Consider the following 18881-nt stretch of genomic DNA (forward strand, 5'->3'; position numbering starts at 1 on the left):
TCACCTGATTTGATTTCACAACAACCAAGATTAAATACTGGGCAGGGCATGTCTGCTTGATCTCGCTCGCTGGTGGAGCGAGGTGCTAGTGGGGCCTCTCCCTCCAGGGATGAATAAGTCGAGGTTGAAGGTGTGTGGGGAGTGCGAGGGCGTGGCTGCACATCCACACCAGGGTGTTGAGGCTGGAGCTGGTGGTAGGTGGGGAATGAAGGAGGATAATACGAATGTCTCTTCTCTGCGTCCATGGCCTCACCCACGTTGCCCTACGTTTCTTCTTCTGTATTTTTTGCAACCGTCTATTTTCCATCAGACATACAAGCGTCAACAAACTTTGGTCACGGTCCACGTCCAATTTCAGGAGTTCAATTTCGCGTTCACGAGAGCTGAGGAAAGCCATTGCGATGTCAAACTCACGAATGATCAAAACACCTGGACGGGTGTTTATATACCCTTCCAACTGGGCGTGACAACGAAAGTGTTTGCTTGTCGATGTGCCGCAGGTCTGCCGCCGGTAGACCGGCGGTCTGCCGCCGGTAGGCCGGCGGTCGACCGCCGACTGACCTGCTGCCGTCGCCGGTCGGAGAAATCGAAAATCGTATATGGTCGCCGGTCTACCGCCGGTAAACCGCCGGCTGACCGGCGGTTAGCCGCCGATCCGGGGATTATTGCCTATTATGTCGGCGGCCAGTCCCCGATCGGCTTATCGGGAGTCATCGGGGACGGTCGCGACCGGGACCGGGAATGTGTGAGAGCCCCTTAAAAAGATCGCTCCCTCCCTGCACGGGGGAGCACGGGCCAAAAGCAAGGCAAAAGCAGGATGCCGACAGACCGACTATATCGACGATCGAAATCCAGCCGACCGCTCGATTCGGTCTGTCGACGAGGACTGGCGCGTGTGTCTGGCGCTTCTTAGGTCCTTCTCAACACTTCTGTACTTCACACCATGCACCTAGTTACTTCACAGTGCACACTTTACACTTCACCCTGAACTGATGTGATTTGCTGCTCTTTTCTTCCCCTGACTTTGTTTTTCTATGCCCTTTTGTTGGTTTCCATTATTACAGTTTTCACTCCACGTTCTTTGAACAGTTTTTTTCTTCTCAACAACAAGCCTAGAATATTTTTATGTAAGTTATTATAACTTCACTGCTTCCTCCTTCCTGTGCCAATATGGAAGCACTGGCTCGCGACGCAGCGCCCCCCGCACATTGATCACCGCTCCTCCAGCAGCACTCAGCAGCCCGGCGGGTCAGTGCTTCTCGCAGCCAGTAGAGGGAACGCCGGGCAGTGTAGAGATACGGCACACACAACACACATACAAGGAGGAGGTGAAGCCATTGCATACAAGTTTTGGAGAAGAAGCACTGAGCAGAAGGAGCAGACAAAGGGAGGCCAGCCGTTCCCTAGCAAGACTTTCACCCTGTTGAGTCGGGCAGTGTAAAGATACGGTACCCACAGGACACATGCAAGGAAGAAGTGAAGCCATTGCACGCAAATTTTGGAGGAGAAGCACTGAGCAGCAGGCAGTAGCAGACAAAGGGGGGCCAGCCGTTCCCTAGCAAGGCCTAACTGTTTAGTCGGGCAGTGTAGCAATACGGCACACACATGCAAGGAGGAGGTGCAGCCATTACATACAAGTTTTGGAGGAGAACCACTGAGCAGCAACCACACAGGAACGGGGCAGCCAGCTCTCAGCCGTTCCCTAGCAAGGCCCTCACCCCAGAGCTGTTTACTCCCTCCTCCTGTTTGAGACACGGCACACACACAAGGAGGAGGTGAAGCCATTGCATACAAGTTTTGGAGAAGCACTGAGCAGCAACCACACAGGAGCAACCAGCCTTTACCTTGAAGGCCTCCACTAGAACTGTCAACCAGCCCCCTAAAACATTGCAGAAGTGTTAACCAGCCCCCTAAAACATATGGGAAGTGTTAACCAGCCCCCTAAAACATATGGGAAGTGTTAACCAGCCCCCTAAAACATTGCAGAAGTGTTAACCAGCCCCCTAAAACATTGCAGAAGTGTTAACCAGCCCCCTAAAACATTGCAGAAGTGTTAACCAGCCCCCTAAAACATTGCAGAAGAGTAACTGTTAACCAGCCCCCTAAAACATTGCAGAAGTGTTAACCAGCCCCCTTAAACAATGCAGAAGAGGAACTGTTAACCAGCCACCTAAAACATTGCAGAAGAAGTGTTAACCAGCCCCCTGAAACATTGTAGAAGAAGAAGTGTTAACCAGCCACCTAAAACATTGCAGAAGAGGAACTGTTAACCAGCTCCCTAAAACATTGCAGAAGAAGAACTGTTAACCACCGCCCTAAAACATTGCAGAAGTGTTAACCAGCCCCCTAAAACATTGCAGAAGTGTTAACCAGCCCCCTAAAACATTGCAGAAGAACTTAACCAGCCCCCTAAAACACTGAAGAAGTGTTAACCAGACCCCTAAAACTTTGCAGAAGAGGAAGTGTTAATCAGCCCCCTAAAACATTGAAGAAAAAGTGTTAACCAGCCCCCTAAAACATTGCAGAAGAAGAACTTTCTACTGCTCCCTCCTTCCTCTTATAACCTGTTTGTGCTACACCAGCCACGATGTTTGAGTCCCTGAGGAAGAACATTCAGTCGGTGCAGGATGGCATAACGGCAGGGTGAGTGCTTTTAGTCATTGGAAACTACTATTAATTGTTAGTTTCAGCACTTCTGATGACCTGTTGGTGATTCAGGTTTTAGGTTAGGGTGAGATTCAGAACTTACTAGGGGGGGAGGGTGTAGGCATGTGAGCTACTACATATTTACGAAACCCTAGCCACCTCTGGCAAAGTTAATACTTACATCATGGATTTATTTTTGGTCCCTGAATGCAGTGCAGTAAAAAGTGACTTCTGGAAAGGAGAAAGATTCCAATTCAGGGACCATTTATTGCTGAAAATAGGGGATAATAATTCATGAAAGCGTCGCCTCCTCTGGCGGCGGCCATGGCGCTGTGTTGCGAGAAATACCTCCTCGCGGAAATAAGTTGCGTATACATGAGGGGGTTAGGAGGGGGGTCGAGGGGGGTGAAGCCCCCTTGTTAGCTGTTAGATTGTAAAGTTCGGTTGAGATAGTTTAAATATGCTCCCCCACCTTAAACCCTCTGCGAGCTATTTTGCGGCTGCATCGGCGGTACCGTCGCCACGGCTGCCGCGACACTTTCGTGAATTATTATCCCCTATTTTCAACAATAAATGGTCCCTGAATTGGATTCTTTCTCCTTTCCGGAAGTCACTTGTGACTGCACTGCAATCAGGGACCAAAAAGAAATCCATGATGTAAGTATTAACTTTGCCAGAGGTGGCTAGGGTTTCATAAATATTCCCCCAAATTACATAGTATTTACCCAGACACATAGCCTACCTATTTGAAAAGCATTGGGCTAATATGTATGTTATGATTTGGGGCTAGGTTCAACTTGAACCTGCACTGTAAAATTAAACTTGTATGAAGAAATGATCCCCAGTCACAAACTACATATTTACCTAGACACATGTTTGGATATTATTTAGCAGACCTGAGCAGTCTATTTTAGAGACCCTGAACCAGGTTTGGATTTTATTTAGCAGACCTGAGAAGTCTAATTTATCAACAACTCATTCCTGGGTAAAATGATGAGTCACTTTGAACTATTTGTTATTGCAGGAAAACAGCTACAAGAGTGCCAGAGCAAATTAGATGAGAACTTACTCACTAAACTGTTATGGGTTGCTATCCTTACTGGCAACCGGTTACTATCTCTAGTGGCAATAGGTTAAATTTGCAGTTTAGGGCAATATTCCCTATCTTTTTTTCCCCTATTCTCAACAAACATAGGGGCTTGGTGGGAAAGCAGTGTTTTTGGGTGGAGGAGGCAAAATTGACAAATATGGGCTTTCAAATGAGAAATTTCCCTAAACCTAAGGAGAATTTACCTTAAAATTCCCTGAACTTTTATATATACATAGACTTAACATTGCAATATAACTTGCATACCTAATGGGGGGCTTCACTACCTCTCGACCCCTCAGTGTTATCTAACCTAATCTAACCCCCCCTCCCAGTGTAATCTAACCAAACCTAACATAGCTTACTCTGACTGGTTAATTTCCAGAAAATCACCTGTGAGGCACTGGTGAATGGAACTATTTTTTTCTGGGACATTTCAGTGTTTTAAAATTATTGGCTGTCGCAAAACCAATATTTTTTACCCCCCATACCCTCAGAAAACTGATGATTTGCAGCAAGAACAATTAACAGATTACTGCAAAACACACTGAAGTCTACCAGAAAAATTTAGTTTTGTCCTCGCCGATGACTGTCATGGTAATAACGCACATACATGACGCGATATGGAACCCCCATCCCCTCTTCAAAAAATAAGGATTTGCCATGATAATAAATATTAACTCACAAAAGAAAGTATCAAATGCTACCCAAAAGTACAGTCAGTGCTTTTTAATTGTGAGCCAATCATAAAATTACACATGCTCTGTCTTCACGCACACCAACCGCTCTTGCGAAGTTCAGAAGTTGCTTGAATCTTTGAAAATACATATTAAATGACTTATATGGGATAATCTTAGGAATAGCGGCTCCTAGCGGGTGTGCATTTAGGATACGGTGTGGTGGTAATTACAACATTTCTAGCACGTACGACGGGGTTTTGACAAGCGGACAGATGTGTTTATGTCACAAGGGGTGTATTTTCCAAGCTGGCCTCACGATTTTTTCTAAGTCCATTGTTATGGTTTCACGAGCGCCTCTATAGACAGACTGAGCCTCATAGCTGCCTTGCAGTGCACCATACAAACTAGTTCCTAAGCCAGTAATATCCAGAACTCGTCAATCTGGTTTCCTTATAGCCATTGTGGAGGAGGTTAATACTTATGAGTTGTGTTATGGTGTCTGAATGCAGTGCAGTTAAAACTGAAAGAAGCCAAGCACACCCACCTACTCTGACTTCTTGGAGCCTGGTGGGCTAATGAGCTTTAACACAACCAGTCCTGTCCACCTACTGTGACTAATTGATGAACACTGGTGGCTACTTGCTCCTGCTCGCTGGCAGTCTCAATGGCTGGGCCAGATTGACAGATGTCTCAACAAGAAAAAGAAGTAGACGTATGGTTGAAAAGAAAATTTTTATCAAATATATCTATCTGACCTGACTTAATCTGACCTGAACTAACTTTATTTTTTATTTATTTATTTATCTATTTATTTTATTTTTTTATGTCTTCGCCTCTGGCGCCGGTAGGCTTCCGTAGTAGGGCCTGATAGTCGGCCCCAGCCCTTTGTGGCACAGGCAAGTGTTATAGTGGCGCCATCTTGCATTGGCTCATGCTGCCCCCCAGAGCTCATCTTCGATCCTAGAATCTAGAGTCTGGGTTGATAGGTTGTCTTCTGGACAGCATGTGGGTAGTCTTAGGCCACTCTGCAGTGACTGAAAAATCCCAGCTTGTGGCACTGGGCGGGGCGCGAACCCGCATCATCCTAGACGCGGCGCAGTCACACTATCCACCCAGCCACTGCCTACCCAACTTAATCTAACCAGATGGTTATGAATTTTTGCATATTATGTATTTTTTTTATTTTATCTAAGCTGTGTGTGTGTGTATTTACCTAGTTGTATTTACCTAGTTGTGACATACGGGAAAAGAGCTACGCTCGCCCTGTCCCGTCTCCATATCCGCTCTTATCCAACTTTTCCTTAAGATCATGAATGTTTCTTGCACAAACCACCTCCTCCTCCAGTCTATTCCATAGCTCAATGCTTCTGTTTGAGAAGCTAAACTTTTTCACATCTCGCCTACACATGGTCGCCCTCAACTTCTTTCTGTGTCCTTTCGTTTCTCTCTCGTTCCACACACACAGGTCCCGTCCCCTCTGTCCAAATGCTCCACCCCGCTCGCCACCCTGTACACTGCTTTCAGGTCTCCTCTTTCTCTTCTCTCCAGGGTTGTGAGCTCCATGCTATTGCGTCTCTCCTCATAAGTCCGATCTTTAAGTTCCAGTACCATCTTAGTTGCCACTCTCTGCACTCTTTCCAGCTTCTTTATGTTCTTCTTTTCATGAGGAGACCAGACCACTGCTGCATACTCCAACTTTGGCCTTATCATTGTAACTTTTATTTTCTTCATCAGCTCCTCGTCCAAATACACAAATGCCGTCCTTATGTTCCTCAGCAAATTCATAGTTTGTCCCGTTATCCTGTTGATGTGTTTGTCCGGTGACATGTTCTCTGAGACAGTCACTCCCAAATCTTTTTCTTCCACTCCTCTGCATATTATCTCACTTCCCATCTTATAATCATATTCACATCTACCACTCCTACCAAACTCCATTTTTTTACATTTCCCAAGGTTGAACTACATCTGCCATGTACCACTCCACTCCCATATTCTATCCAGGTCCCTCTGCAGTGCCTCACAGTCCTTCACATAATTCACTTGTCTCAATAGCTTTGCATCATCTGCAAACAAACTCACACAGCTGGTCACTCTGTCCACCATATCATTTATATAAACAGCAAACATTATTGGTGCCAACACCGAACCTTGTGGGACTCCACTCATCACTGGGCACCAGTTGGAAACCCTGTCCCTGATTATCGTCCTCATTTCCCTGTTAGTTAGGAAGTCCTCCAGCCCTTTAATCAGTCCATCACCCACTCCACCCCTATTTTTAATTTTCCAAATTAGTCTTCTGTGCAGTACTTTGTTGAATGCCTTTTTCAAATCCAGGTACACTCCATCAACCCCAGCCTTCTCTCTCTTGTATTAAATCTGTCACCCTTGAGTAATAACACAAGTTGGTGATGCAAGATCTTTCTCTCCTGAATCCAAACTGGCAATCTGAGATAATTTTCTCACTTTCTTAGAAATCCGACCACCTGTTTTCAACCAGCCTCTTGCATATCTTCACAACCACACTAGTGAGTGATACCAGTCTGTAATTTAATGGGTCCTTTCTCTTTCCTCCCTTAAAAATTGGTACTATGTTTGCTCTCTTCCAATCTTGTGGTACCTTTCCTTCACTCAGGGAGGCACTCATTATGGAGTGCAGTTTCTCTGCAAGTTGCTCACTACATTCTTTCAAGATCCACCCTGATTCTCCATCTGGCCCCGTCACCTTTCTTACTTCCAGCTTTGTTCAAGCTTTCCTTGACCTCCTGCACCGTTAACAGTATCTCCTGCATAACCCTTACTCTTTCCTGGCCTGGGGGTTGTACAAATTCTTCGTCTTTTGTGAAAACTCTGTGGAAGCAGTTATTCATCACTTCTGCCATCTCTGCTGGGTCTTCATATGTAGTTCCATCCATTTTCAGTTTATCGATTGTTTCTCTATTCTTTTGCCGTTCACATGTCTATAAAATAATTTAGGTTGGTCTTTGCATATGTCGATTATATCTTTTTCATATTTCCATTTTTCTTCTCTTCTAATCTTTGAATATTCATTCCTTGCTTGTTTGAAATCGTTCCACAAGTTGATCCTTCTTCGTCTCCTCCATCCCTTCCAAGCTTCCTCCTTTCTCTTTCTAGCTGCCTCGCATCTTTTGTTAAATCACTCCTTTTTACCAACATCCTTTTTGGCTACCTTGGGGACATATCTGTTTTTGGCTTCCTTGTATAGCTTTAAAAACTCCTGGCTTTGTACAGCCCATTCCAATTTTTAATGACGAGATTTTCTATTCTATTTTTTCTATTACTCTCTCGGTCCCACACGTCCCCTGCGTGTATCGAAACATACGAGAAATTAATCACAACAAGGAGAGGGTATTCGCCGGCTACCTGGGATTGAACCCGCGACCAGCGTGACGAGAGAGCCACTTCCCTACCGAGTCAGCCAAAGAGGTGCCCCACTGGCTAAGTGGGTTATGGGAGGCTCGTTCATCAGGCCGTCGCTGCACTACAAATTTGCATTCTCAAAAACAGTTCTCATGCTAACAAAGTCAGCCTTACAGTAGTTACTTCTCCCAATTTTGTGATCCTCTTTTTGGTCAATCATTCTCTTTTCTGTTACTTCAAATTCCACAACCGCATGGTCACTCTTTGCTATTGGACAATCTACTTTAAGATTTTCTATTATTTCCGGCTCCTTGCTAAATACCAGGTCTAGTCTCGATGCCTCGCCTTCTTTCCTGAATCTGGTATGTTCCTTAATCCACTGAGTCAGTACATGTTCCATTGCCAGTTGCAGGAGTCTTCCTCCCCACGACTCTTCTGTTCCCTGCGTCTGCCAATCCTCCCATTCTACCTCCTTGCAATTGAAATCACCCATTATAATTATTCTCTCACACTCTCTCAACATTCCATCCAGGCAACTCACCGTGTCTTGTATCATTTGTTTGTATTCTCGGGCCTTCCATGCATTGGTTCTTGGTGGCACATACCCTACTTCATACTGCCTCCTTCTTCCTTCAGCACCCACAATTTTCACTTTCAATACCTCTGCCAAGCCTTCACCCTCAATCACCTCCTCCACCCTAATGCCTTTCCTTACCATCAACATCACCTCCTCCCTATTTTCTCTTTCTGTCTCTCCTCCATATATTGTATGCACCTTCTCCAATCCCCACCACCTCAATTGGGTCACACAACTTAGTTTCCGTCAGCCCCACAATATCAGATTCTTTGTCTCTCAAATAGTCGTTAAACTCTATCCACGATGACACTATTCCATTAATATTTGTATGACACTTTCCATCCTTCCTCCTTTTCTGTTTGATTTTTTCTCTCCTTCCTCTCATCACCATGAACCACTTCCTCACTTTCACATCCATTACTCTCCAAAAAAACTCCTTCTTCTCTTCTTCCGATCTCTTCTCATTTAAATCACGAACCTCACCTCTAAGTTCATTCAACTTGTCTCTCTCTTGTTCATTCAGATCTTTTCTCAGCCACATCATTTTGGTGTCTTCTTCTCCCGCAAGCTTCCAAGCTCCCAGGGCCTCTTCTGCTTCACTCTGTGCCTTAAATCGTATCCTGATTGGTCTATCTCTTTCGCCATTGTATTTTCCAATCCTTTGACAGTTGTGTGTGTGTGTGTGTGTGTGTGTGTGCATTTACCTAGTTGTATTTACCTAGTTGTAGTTTTACAGGGCCTGGGCTTTATGCTCATGTGGTCCCGTCTCCGTATCTGCATTTATCCAACTTTTCTTTAAAGCTTTGCACACTCCTCGCCGATACTACATCCTCACTTAGTCTGTTCCAAACCTCTATATTTTTTTGCGGAAGCTACATTTCTTTATGTTTCTCAAGCATCTTCCTTTCCTCAATTTTTTACTATGTCCTCTTGTGTTCCTGGTGGTAATTCCTTCTCTTAGTAGTAACTCCTCGTTATCTACTTCTTCCATTTTGCTCAATAATTTATAGATTTGTATTAGGTCTCCCCTTTCTCTTCTTTGTTCTAGTGTTAATAAGTCCATTTCCTTTAGTCTTTCCTCATATGTTAATCCTTCCAGTTCTGGAACCATTTTTGTTGCCATCCTTTGTATTTTTTCTAGTTTCTTTATGTGTTTCTTCTTATGGGGAGACCACAGTGCAAGGGCATATTCCAATTTTGGTCTGATCATAGTGGTAATTAATTTTTCATCATATCCTTATCCATGTAGTGGAAAGCTAATCCTATATTTCTCACCATGTTATATGTATCACTGAATATCCGATTTATGTGATTCTCTGGCTGATTATTATCTTGCATTATTACTCCCAGATCTCTCTCTTCGTGTACTTTCTCTAATATTTCACCATCTCCCATTTTATATGTCCATTTTGGTCTTGCCTCACTTTTTCCCATTTCCATAACATGACATTTCTTCACATTGAATTTCATCTCTCATTCCATACTCCATTTCTAAATCTTATTTAGGTCTTCTTGCAGAATTTTGCAGTCTGTACTGTTTCTTATATGTCTGAGCAGTTTTGCATCGTCTGCACACAGCTCATATTGCTATTTACTCCCTCAGTCATGTCATTTATATATACTAGGAAAAGTATTGGTGCCAATACCGATCCCTGAGGCACTCCACTCTCTACAGTTCTCCATTCCAGTTTTATGTCCTTAACCACTGTTCTCATCTCTCTTCCTCTTAGGTAGCTTTCCATCCATTTTCCAGTTCTTCCTTTTCCTTTTCAATCCTCCTTTATTTTCTAGTTTCCATAGCAGTCTTGTATGTGTAACTTTGTCGAACGTCTTCTTCTATTTTTTTTTTTTACAACAAAGGAGGCAGCTCAAGGGCACAGAAAAAACCCCAATAATAATAAAAAAAAGCCCGCTAATCGCTGCTCCCATAAAAGAACCAGAAGAGGTGGCCAAAAGCAAGGTCAAATTCGGGAGGAGAGGTGTCCTGATACCCCCCTCTTGAAAGAGTTCAAGTCGTAGGCAGGAGGAAATACAGATAAAGGAAGATTGTTCCAGAGGTTACCAGTGTGAGGGATGAAAGAGTGAAGATGCTGGTTAACTCTTGCATAAGGGGTTTGGACAGTATAGGGATGAGCATGAGTAGAAAGTTGTGTGCAGCGGGGCCGTGGGAGGGGGGGAGGCATGCAGTCAGCAAGTTCAGAAGAGCAGTCAGCGTGGAAATATCGATAGAAGATAGAAAGAGAGGCAACATCACGGCGGAATTTAAGAGGTAGAAGACTATCAGTAGGAGGAGGAGAGCTGATGAGACGAAGAGCCTTACGGTGGAATTCTCAAACTATCTTTTCCCCCTTCACGCGAGGAAACAAGGCTTCGTGGACCAAACGGCATTCTCAGTGACGAGGAGTGTCTTTGATGCAGCGCGCGAAGCGGCAAACGGGAAAAAAAAGAACTAATTTCCTCTCTTGACGAAGAGGAGGTGAAGGCCCGCTCTTTGCTAATATCTTCGCACATTTAATGCTTTATTACAACATTTTTCCATGTTGCTGTATTATTAACCCGTAAGCTGCGGGACTGAGATTCTGAGTGCGTCGCCTAGTGCGGCTAGTAAGCTGCGGGACTGAGATTCTCTGCATTCGCCTAGTGCGTATGTCAGCGAATTGACCTTCAATAAATTATATCTAAGTTACATAAACGTGTCATAAATATTACAATACACATATCTGTAGCTCGCTCAAATGTGTATTTTTCTGGCAGTATCTGAAGCCATGCGGGAACTTTTTACGCCTTTGAAAAGCCGGCTTCCAGAGACAGCTTCTCTTCTCAGCCGAAGAAGCCCAAGCAAAGTTAATTGGGTATAAGAACAAATTAAGTTTTCTTGGCCCTATGTAAAAAGTCATACAATGCGAGAAACAATATTTTTCTGTTTATTCAAGACTTCACGGTTCCTATGATAATTTCAGCCAACACTGGAACACACCTCTCAACCAGCACGCCCCGCCCTTTAGTCTCAACTATTCACAACAGTTGTCTTTTTGAGCGTTTGTAGGGCGGGGAACTTCGAACCATAAGCATGAATTAAGATTGCTGGGATGAATTTTAAAGTGACGGACTTACAGGCTTTCTCCGGGCGCTTGTTTCACAAGTCTGTATGAATATGTGGTGGTATTTGGTACTCCGTGCTGGGCTTCCCACAGCCAATCTCCAAACTCATGATGTCACCTGTGGGTGGAGCTTAGCAAAGCTCAGCAATATAGATGATACCATTTTCCACCCACTGATAGGAGCTCTAAAGTTAGTTAAAATATATTTACAAGAGAGAAATAACGAAGGGAGAAAGAGATGTCTCATGGAACAGGAGGAAAATAAAGAAAATAAAAGCAGCTTATTCTAACGAGGTCTCCTGAGCTCCGCCCACAGGTAACGGGACGTGATGAAAGCGAAGCAAACATAGCCACGGGTACCAACCAATTAAATGCATCAATGTAAAATTTCTGCTATATATAATGTATGTTACTGTATCAAGCACTGTTTACATAAATATTAGTCACACTATATAATGCATTATAGAAATGTACCTAAATTGCATTAAGGTTTCGGTTCTCAACGTTTGTTTGATTTGCAGTAGTACCAACACTACACGGAAAGATTGTTTCGAAGGTTAGGGACTGGGCATACCCTTCAACGGAAACACACTCTCTAAGCGACGCTTCGACGAAGAGGGAAGAGCTCCACTGAGAATATGGCGGTTAGCCTCCACTCTGTCCAGAAGAGCTGTGTGGGTGGGGCCCACCCACACGTGAGATGCATACTCCATACGAGGGTGGACAAGGCCCCTGTATATGGATAGCAACTGCGCAGGGGAGAAGAACTGGCGGAGACGATACAGAATGCCCAACCTCGAGGAAGCTGATTTAGCGAGAGAGGAGATGTGAAGTTTCCAGTTGAGATTTTGAGTTAAGGATAGACCGAGGATGTTTAGTGTTGAAGAAGGTGACAGCTGAGTGTTATCGAAGAGTAGGGGATAGGTGTTTGGAAGATTGTGTCGAGTTGATAGGTGGAGAAATTGAGTTTTTGAGGCATTGAAGGACACAAGGTTCCTTCTGCCCCAATCAGAAATGATAGCAAGGTCTGAGGTTAAGCGTTCTGCAGCCTCCAGTCTGGAGTCGTGTACTTCCTGTTTTGATGGTCTTCTATTGAAAGAAGTTGAATAATGCAGAGTGGAGTTGTCGCGTATGAGTGGACAGGACAGTTTGTTATGGAAAGAAGATCATTGATGAATAACAGGAAGAGAGTGGGTGATAGGACAGAGCCCTGTGGAACGGCACTGTTGATAGGTTTAGGGGAAGAGCAGTGACCATCTACCACCGCAGAGATAGAACGGCCGGAAAGAAAACTGAAGATAAAGGAACAGAGAGAGGGATAGAATTCGAAAGAGGTCAGTTTAGAAAGCAAAGACTGGTGCCAGACTCTGTCGAAGGCTTTCGATATGTCTAGCGCAACTGTGAAAGTTTCACCGAAACTGCTTAGAGAGGATGACCAAGAGTCAGTTAAGAGCAAGAAGATCGCCAGTAGAACGCCCCTTGCGGAATCCATACTGGCGATCAGAAAGAAGATTAGAAGTGGAAAGGTGCTTTTGAATCTTCCGGTTAAGGATTGATTCAAAAGCTTTAGATAGACATGAAAGTAAAGCTATTGGGCGGTAGTTTGAGGGATTGGAGCGGTCACCCTTCTTGGGCACAGGCTGTACGAAGGCATACTTCCAGCAGGAAGGAAAGATAAATGTTGATAGGCAGAGACGAAAGAGTTTGACCAGGCAGGGTGTCAGCACAGAAGCACAGTTTTTAAGGACAATAGGAGGCACTCCATCAGGTCCATAAACCTTCTGAAAGTTGAGGCCAGAGAGGGCATATAAAACATCATTAGGAAGAATCTTAATAACAGGCATAAAGGAGTCAGAGGGGGGATGAGTAGGAGGAATATGCCCAGAATCGTCCAGGGTGGAGTTCTTACAGAAAGTTTGAGCGAAGAGTTCAGCCTTAGAGACAGATGAGACGGCAGTGCTGCTGGCAGGGTTAAGGAGAGGAGGGAAAGAGGAAGAAGTGAAATTGGAGGAGATATTTTTGGCTAGATGCCAGAAGTCACGGGAAGAATTAGAAGAACCAAGGTGTTGACATTTTCTATTTATGAAAGAAGTGTTTGTAAGTCGGAGAATAGATTTGGCACGATTCCGGGCTGAAATGTATAGATCAAAGTTAGTGGGAGTTTGAAGGTTCTGGAACCTTTTGTGAGCTGACTCTCTATCTTTAATAGCACGAGATCAAGCATGATTAAACCAAGGCTTTTTAGCGTGAGGAGTAGATAAACACAATCAACCCATCCGTCCTTTTCCTGTATTTTATCTGTCACTCGAGTAAAAGCTCAGTAAGTTTGTCACACATGAGCGCCCTTTTCTGAATCCATACTGTTTACTTGTGATTAAATTATGCTCTTTTAGAAATCTCGTCCATTGTTTCTTTATCACTTTCTCACGTATTTTATATACTACACTGGTTAATGATACAGGTCTGTAGTTCAGGGGTTCTTCCTTCCACTTTTGTATATAGGAACCACTTCAGCCCTCCTAGGCAACATGCCAAATAAATTTGTGTGTGTGTGTGTGTGTATGTGTGTATTAACGGTTGAGGACAACCGGTTGGTGTTAGGGTGTGGGTAAAAGGTGGAAGAAAGAGGGGGGAAGGTCTAGATAGGGAGAGAGAGAGAGAGAGAGAGAGTCGGTTGGCATTGAGGGTGGAGTGTTTCATATTACTTCCACTGCCCCACACCTCATACTGAATTAATTCAAACTTACCAGTCTAACTTATCTTGACGTAACCTACCTAACAGGGGGCTTCCACCCCTTGAACTCTCCAATGGGGGCTTCACCCCCCCTGACCCCCTCAGTTTTCACATTTCATCTCAGCATGCCAAATACATTTAAACTAACCTAACTTAACCTACCGTAATCTGCCTAACGGGAGAGCTTCGCCCCCCTAGACCCCCTCTATTTTTACATAAATTTTCATCTCAACATGCCAAATAAATTTAGATTAACCCAACCTAACGTACCCTAACATAACAGGGGGGCTTTACCCCCCTCGACAACCTTCAATCATTTCTGTCCACATCAAAGTTTTCCAATTTTTTTTACTGTTCTTCCTCTTATCATCATGGGACCAAATTCAGACTATGTTGAATACCTTTTGAAACTTCACTGATCTTTTCTCCTTATCATATGCCTGCTCATCATCTCTTATCTTTGTTACGGTGGTATTACATAGGAACGATTTGGATTGAGCAGCCCCTGTCCATAAGCAAATGCTGCCAGATGGGCCTCTGCTCAGCAACTGAGGGGGGTAATTGGGCGTGATATTCTAGAGCTATTTCTGCTGCGTGGCGGGCTGCTCAGATGACGTTTTCTGTGATACATGTTCGAAAGAACGAATATCAGTGGATGACTAAAATATTTATTATAAATGCATTTTTGTTTCTCAGTGTAAAAATAACTACATTAAAACATAATATGACTGTCAGAAATTAATCAACATCTATTGCTACTTGAAAGTAGGTATACGGTCCGTGAAAAGGTTTGTTTGTAAAATAAGTTTGTACACTCTGGAGTCTGGCCTCTCTCAATGGTCTCAACCGCAGCACGCGCTGAACACAGCCTTCTGCAGAGAAGCAGAAGCAACAGTCCCACATCATGCCTCTCTCGTGGACATGGGAGATGGAAAGCTGCCTCATCGACTTGGTCCGTGCAAATCCGGAGTTGTGGGATGCACAGAACTCGTTTTTTATGAAGAAATCTGTAAAGAAGTACATCTACGGCCGTGTTGCCACAGACCTCCGAGCTGCTTTCCCAGACAAGGAAGGAGTTACCATAGGTATGTTGTCTTATTTAACCTACATTGTAACAGATAGCTCATAACTGCATGATAGGTGCCCTACGCATTATTATCAAGATCAAGATAGAAAATATGGAAGCAACCTGAGACCCTCTGGCCCACATGTGGTAGTTCCTCTAATACACCGACATAAATTTTTATAGTAGTGATGCGGTAAACAGCATCCTCAAGCTAGACTTCTCTCATAGTGTAGATTTTGTCATTTTCAATCTCTTGAATCCCATACACATTTGGAACAAGTTGGTAGTGAAGAAGTCTGGGACTTATTTCTGTTAACTCATTTTGGCAGCAGGTCACTGGTCAGGTTAGGGCAGGGATATAACATTTATCGTACTAGTCTGATGCAAATATGAAGTCACTTTGAGTGTGGCCTGAATCTCCTCACAGCACTGCTGCATTACCCCCAATACATTGCTCTCTCCCTCATATGTGATCTACGTACTATATAAAATTGTGTATCAAATATTCTGTATACATTAAGTAAGCCAGCGCTATGGCCAGGGAACTCCTCAAGCGGGCCCTGCCCAAACTGACTTCATAGTTATATTAGTGTACTCTAATCAGTTCAAACATATCCTAACTGATAAACCATATCAACCGATAATACAAAAAAAAAAAAAAAAAAAAAAAAAAAGGCATGCAAAATGAAGGTAAAATTTATGTAGATGACATCAGCGTGTGTTCTGACTGGTATTCAATGTTGCAGGTGCAGTGATGACGAAGTTTAATATCCTGAGGTCGTCATTCCGGAGGGAGGTGGCGAAGATTAGATCTGTGAAGAGTGGCTCCGGAGGCATCTATACTCCGAAGTGGAAGCCAGTTGACTCGCTCCTGTTTTTTATTGATACTGTATCTCCAGGGCCAAGTTCGTCAAACCTTGACAACAGTACATCCTCTGTGAGTATAGTAAATCTTCATATTTTGTAGAGATGCACCAGAACCAGTCTATCAAGTTTTGGCTGAAACTGGAACTGGCCAAAACTATCAAAAAGTTCCAGCTGGAAAAAAAAGAAAAAAAAAATTGTGATTAAATATTCACTTCTGTAACATTTTATCTATCTATCTATCTATCTATATATCTATCTATCTATATCTATCTATATCTATCTATCTATCTATCTATCTATCTATATATATATATATATATATATATATATATATATATATATATATATATATATATATATATATATATATGTATATATATATATATATATATATATATATATATATATATATATATATATATATATATATATATATATATATATTTATATATGTCATCATAGATCTTTAAAGATTTTTAAATTTCCTGCTTAATTTAAAAATCTAAAATAAAATCATCTAAAAATCAATAAAAAACTGAAACTATTGAGGCGATATATATATATATATATATATATATATATATATATATATATATATATATATATATATATATATATATATATATACATATATATATATATATATATATATATATATATATATATATATATATATATATAGTCATAGTCATCCCTCAAATAGTACGGGGGTTAGGGACCTAGGACCCCCGTACTATTTGAAAATCCATATAAAATTAGTGCCCCCCTTAAAAACACTCCTGGGCTGTGTTTGAGAGAGGGAATCGGGACTCTCGGAACGTCCTGAGTGCTCTCAAATGCATGACGCGGCAGCACGAGTTGCAAACTCGGCAAGTCTGCTGGCTCCCGGCTTTGAGAGGTGGATCGCCTTCGTACTGTGATGACGTCATCAGCAAATATGGCGGCCCAAACAAACACACATAAGTGTTTCCATTGCATTACACCTCTGTGCCACCATAACCACTGCAGCTTCCTTTTCATCTTCTGTTGTAAGGAGTTTGTCAGCCAGGACAGCTAGTAATGCATGTTAAACGTCGCCAGGAAGATCAGCGTACAGCATTTTGCTGTGAGTGAGACACTGTTACCGTAGCAACGAAGAGGCTTAATAAAACAACGGCCTTTATCTCCACTCCTGCAGCACTCTTGGAGCACTGGCAGTTACTGTGGCAAGAATTTCTTTTACACTATGATTTTCAGGGTGTTGGCCCAGAGGGAGTAAGCTGTTTCAAAGGCTGTAGTTGGGACCGAAAGGGACAACTATCTCCCTAACCAAGACCAAGATGATAGATACAGCGAACACTGCTCTCACTCACATGGTATGCTCTCCCTTCGGCAACGTAACTCATCTCAAAACATAACTTCTCCTAAATCTGAATTCTTTTGCAAGGTGAACACCTTTCTCGAACGCTTTGGGGTGCTTTCAGCAGGTGTTTTGGTAGAACAGTGTTGCCACTCACGCCATGGCTACTTGGTGTGACGAACGGGAAATTTAAAAATCCTAAAAAAATTCTTCCATGACAATCCTTATAAAACCGAAACCGTACTATTGGAAACCATACTATTTGATATATATATATATATATATATATATATATATATATATATATATATATATATATATATATATATATATATATATATATATATATATATATATATATATATATATATATATATATATACTTATATTATCATAAAATCGCTGATAACAAAATCTGGTTATCGGCCATCCGCTACTTATTTAAATATATATCGTATCGTTACGTTACTTTTGTAACCAAACTGGCAATAATCGCTACTTTTTTTCCGACTCGGAAAAAACGTTATCTCCTCCCTGCACGTGGCCGTGCCGGTGTTGTATGAAAAAACTTCGGGGTATGAAATATCTTCGGTGAAGATATTTCATACTTTGATCATCACCATTAAAACACTAGGTTATTTTTTTTTTATGTAAGACTCAAAAATCAATATATCAAAAAGAAAAATCATTTAACTTTGCCCCCCAAAATTATTATTCACTGCCTCAAATTTGATATTCCATATTCGTTTGTGAGCATGCCATGGTATTGAAGGCACCCGGTGTTGTGTTATTTGGTGTCCCATCGTCAAATGTTGGCGCTTTTGTTTACAAATACTGGTCTCTCGTGAACTACGCATGTTCAGACCAGTAAGTGTAGCCCTATAGAGTCTCACAAAGCTTTTTAACACATTAAGACATACAGTACCACCATCCTCGCTGTTTCTAAAACGGCACTCTGTACATATAAATACAACTCGCACAGTGTCGTTCTAGAAACAGCGGGGATGGTGGGAGTGGTACTGTATGTCTGATTCAGCCTTCCAGCAACTCTTAATTACGGTTAAAAAGCTTTGTGAGACTGTACAGGTCTACGCTTGCTGGTCTGAGCATGCACAGTTCACGAGAGACCAGTGTTTGTAAACAAAAGTGCCAACATTTGACTGTGGGGACGCCAAATAACACAACACGGTTCAGGCGTTTCTAGTATTACTGTCCATAGGTACGTGTCAACTTGTGGTTTTCAGGTTTTGTAAGTTTTCTAAAATACAAGTAATGAAAATTTGAATTCATCTATGTTTTTTTATTGGAAATAATATAGTATCATTTTCGCCTATCGGACTTATTGCTATTGGAATTGTGGATTAATATCGGGTATCGGTTATCGGTTATCGCCTATATTTGTGTTT

General features: G+C 42.5%; 1 protein-coding gene and 1 long non-coding RNA gene across 2 annotated transcripts in view; one reads left to right on the top strand and one right to left on the bottom strand.

Annotated features, from left to right (window-relative positions):
• Positions 1-1740: 1740 nt before the first annotated feature.
• LOC126998747 (uncharacterized) lies at positions 1741-2308 on the bottom strand. The gene is made up of 2 exons (XR_007752980.1): positions 2171-2308; positions 1741-1910 (listed from the first exon to the last, which is right to left on the bottom strand). It is a non-coding gene; the product is annotated as an uncharacterized LOC126998747 (long non-coding RNA).
• Positions 2028-18881, top strand: part of LOC126998743 (dysbindin-like) — a 49558-nt gene continuing 32704 nt past the window's right edge. The window contains exon 1 of the mRNA XM_050860739.1: positions 2028-2643. Within this exon, the coding sequence (XP_050716696.1) occupies positions 2588-2643 (56 nt within the window). The 5' untranslated portion in view covers positions 2028-2587. The remainder of the gene's footprint in view (positions 2644-18881) is intronic.

Source organism: Eriocheir sinensis, chromosome 2, assembly GCF_024679095.1.
Source record: "Eriocheir sinensis breed Jianghai 21 chromosome 2, ASM2467909v1, whole genome shotgun sequence".
Lineage (NCBI taxonomy): Eukaryota > Metazoa > Arthropoda > Malacostraca > Decapoda > Varunidae > Eriocheir > Eriocheir sinensis.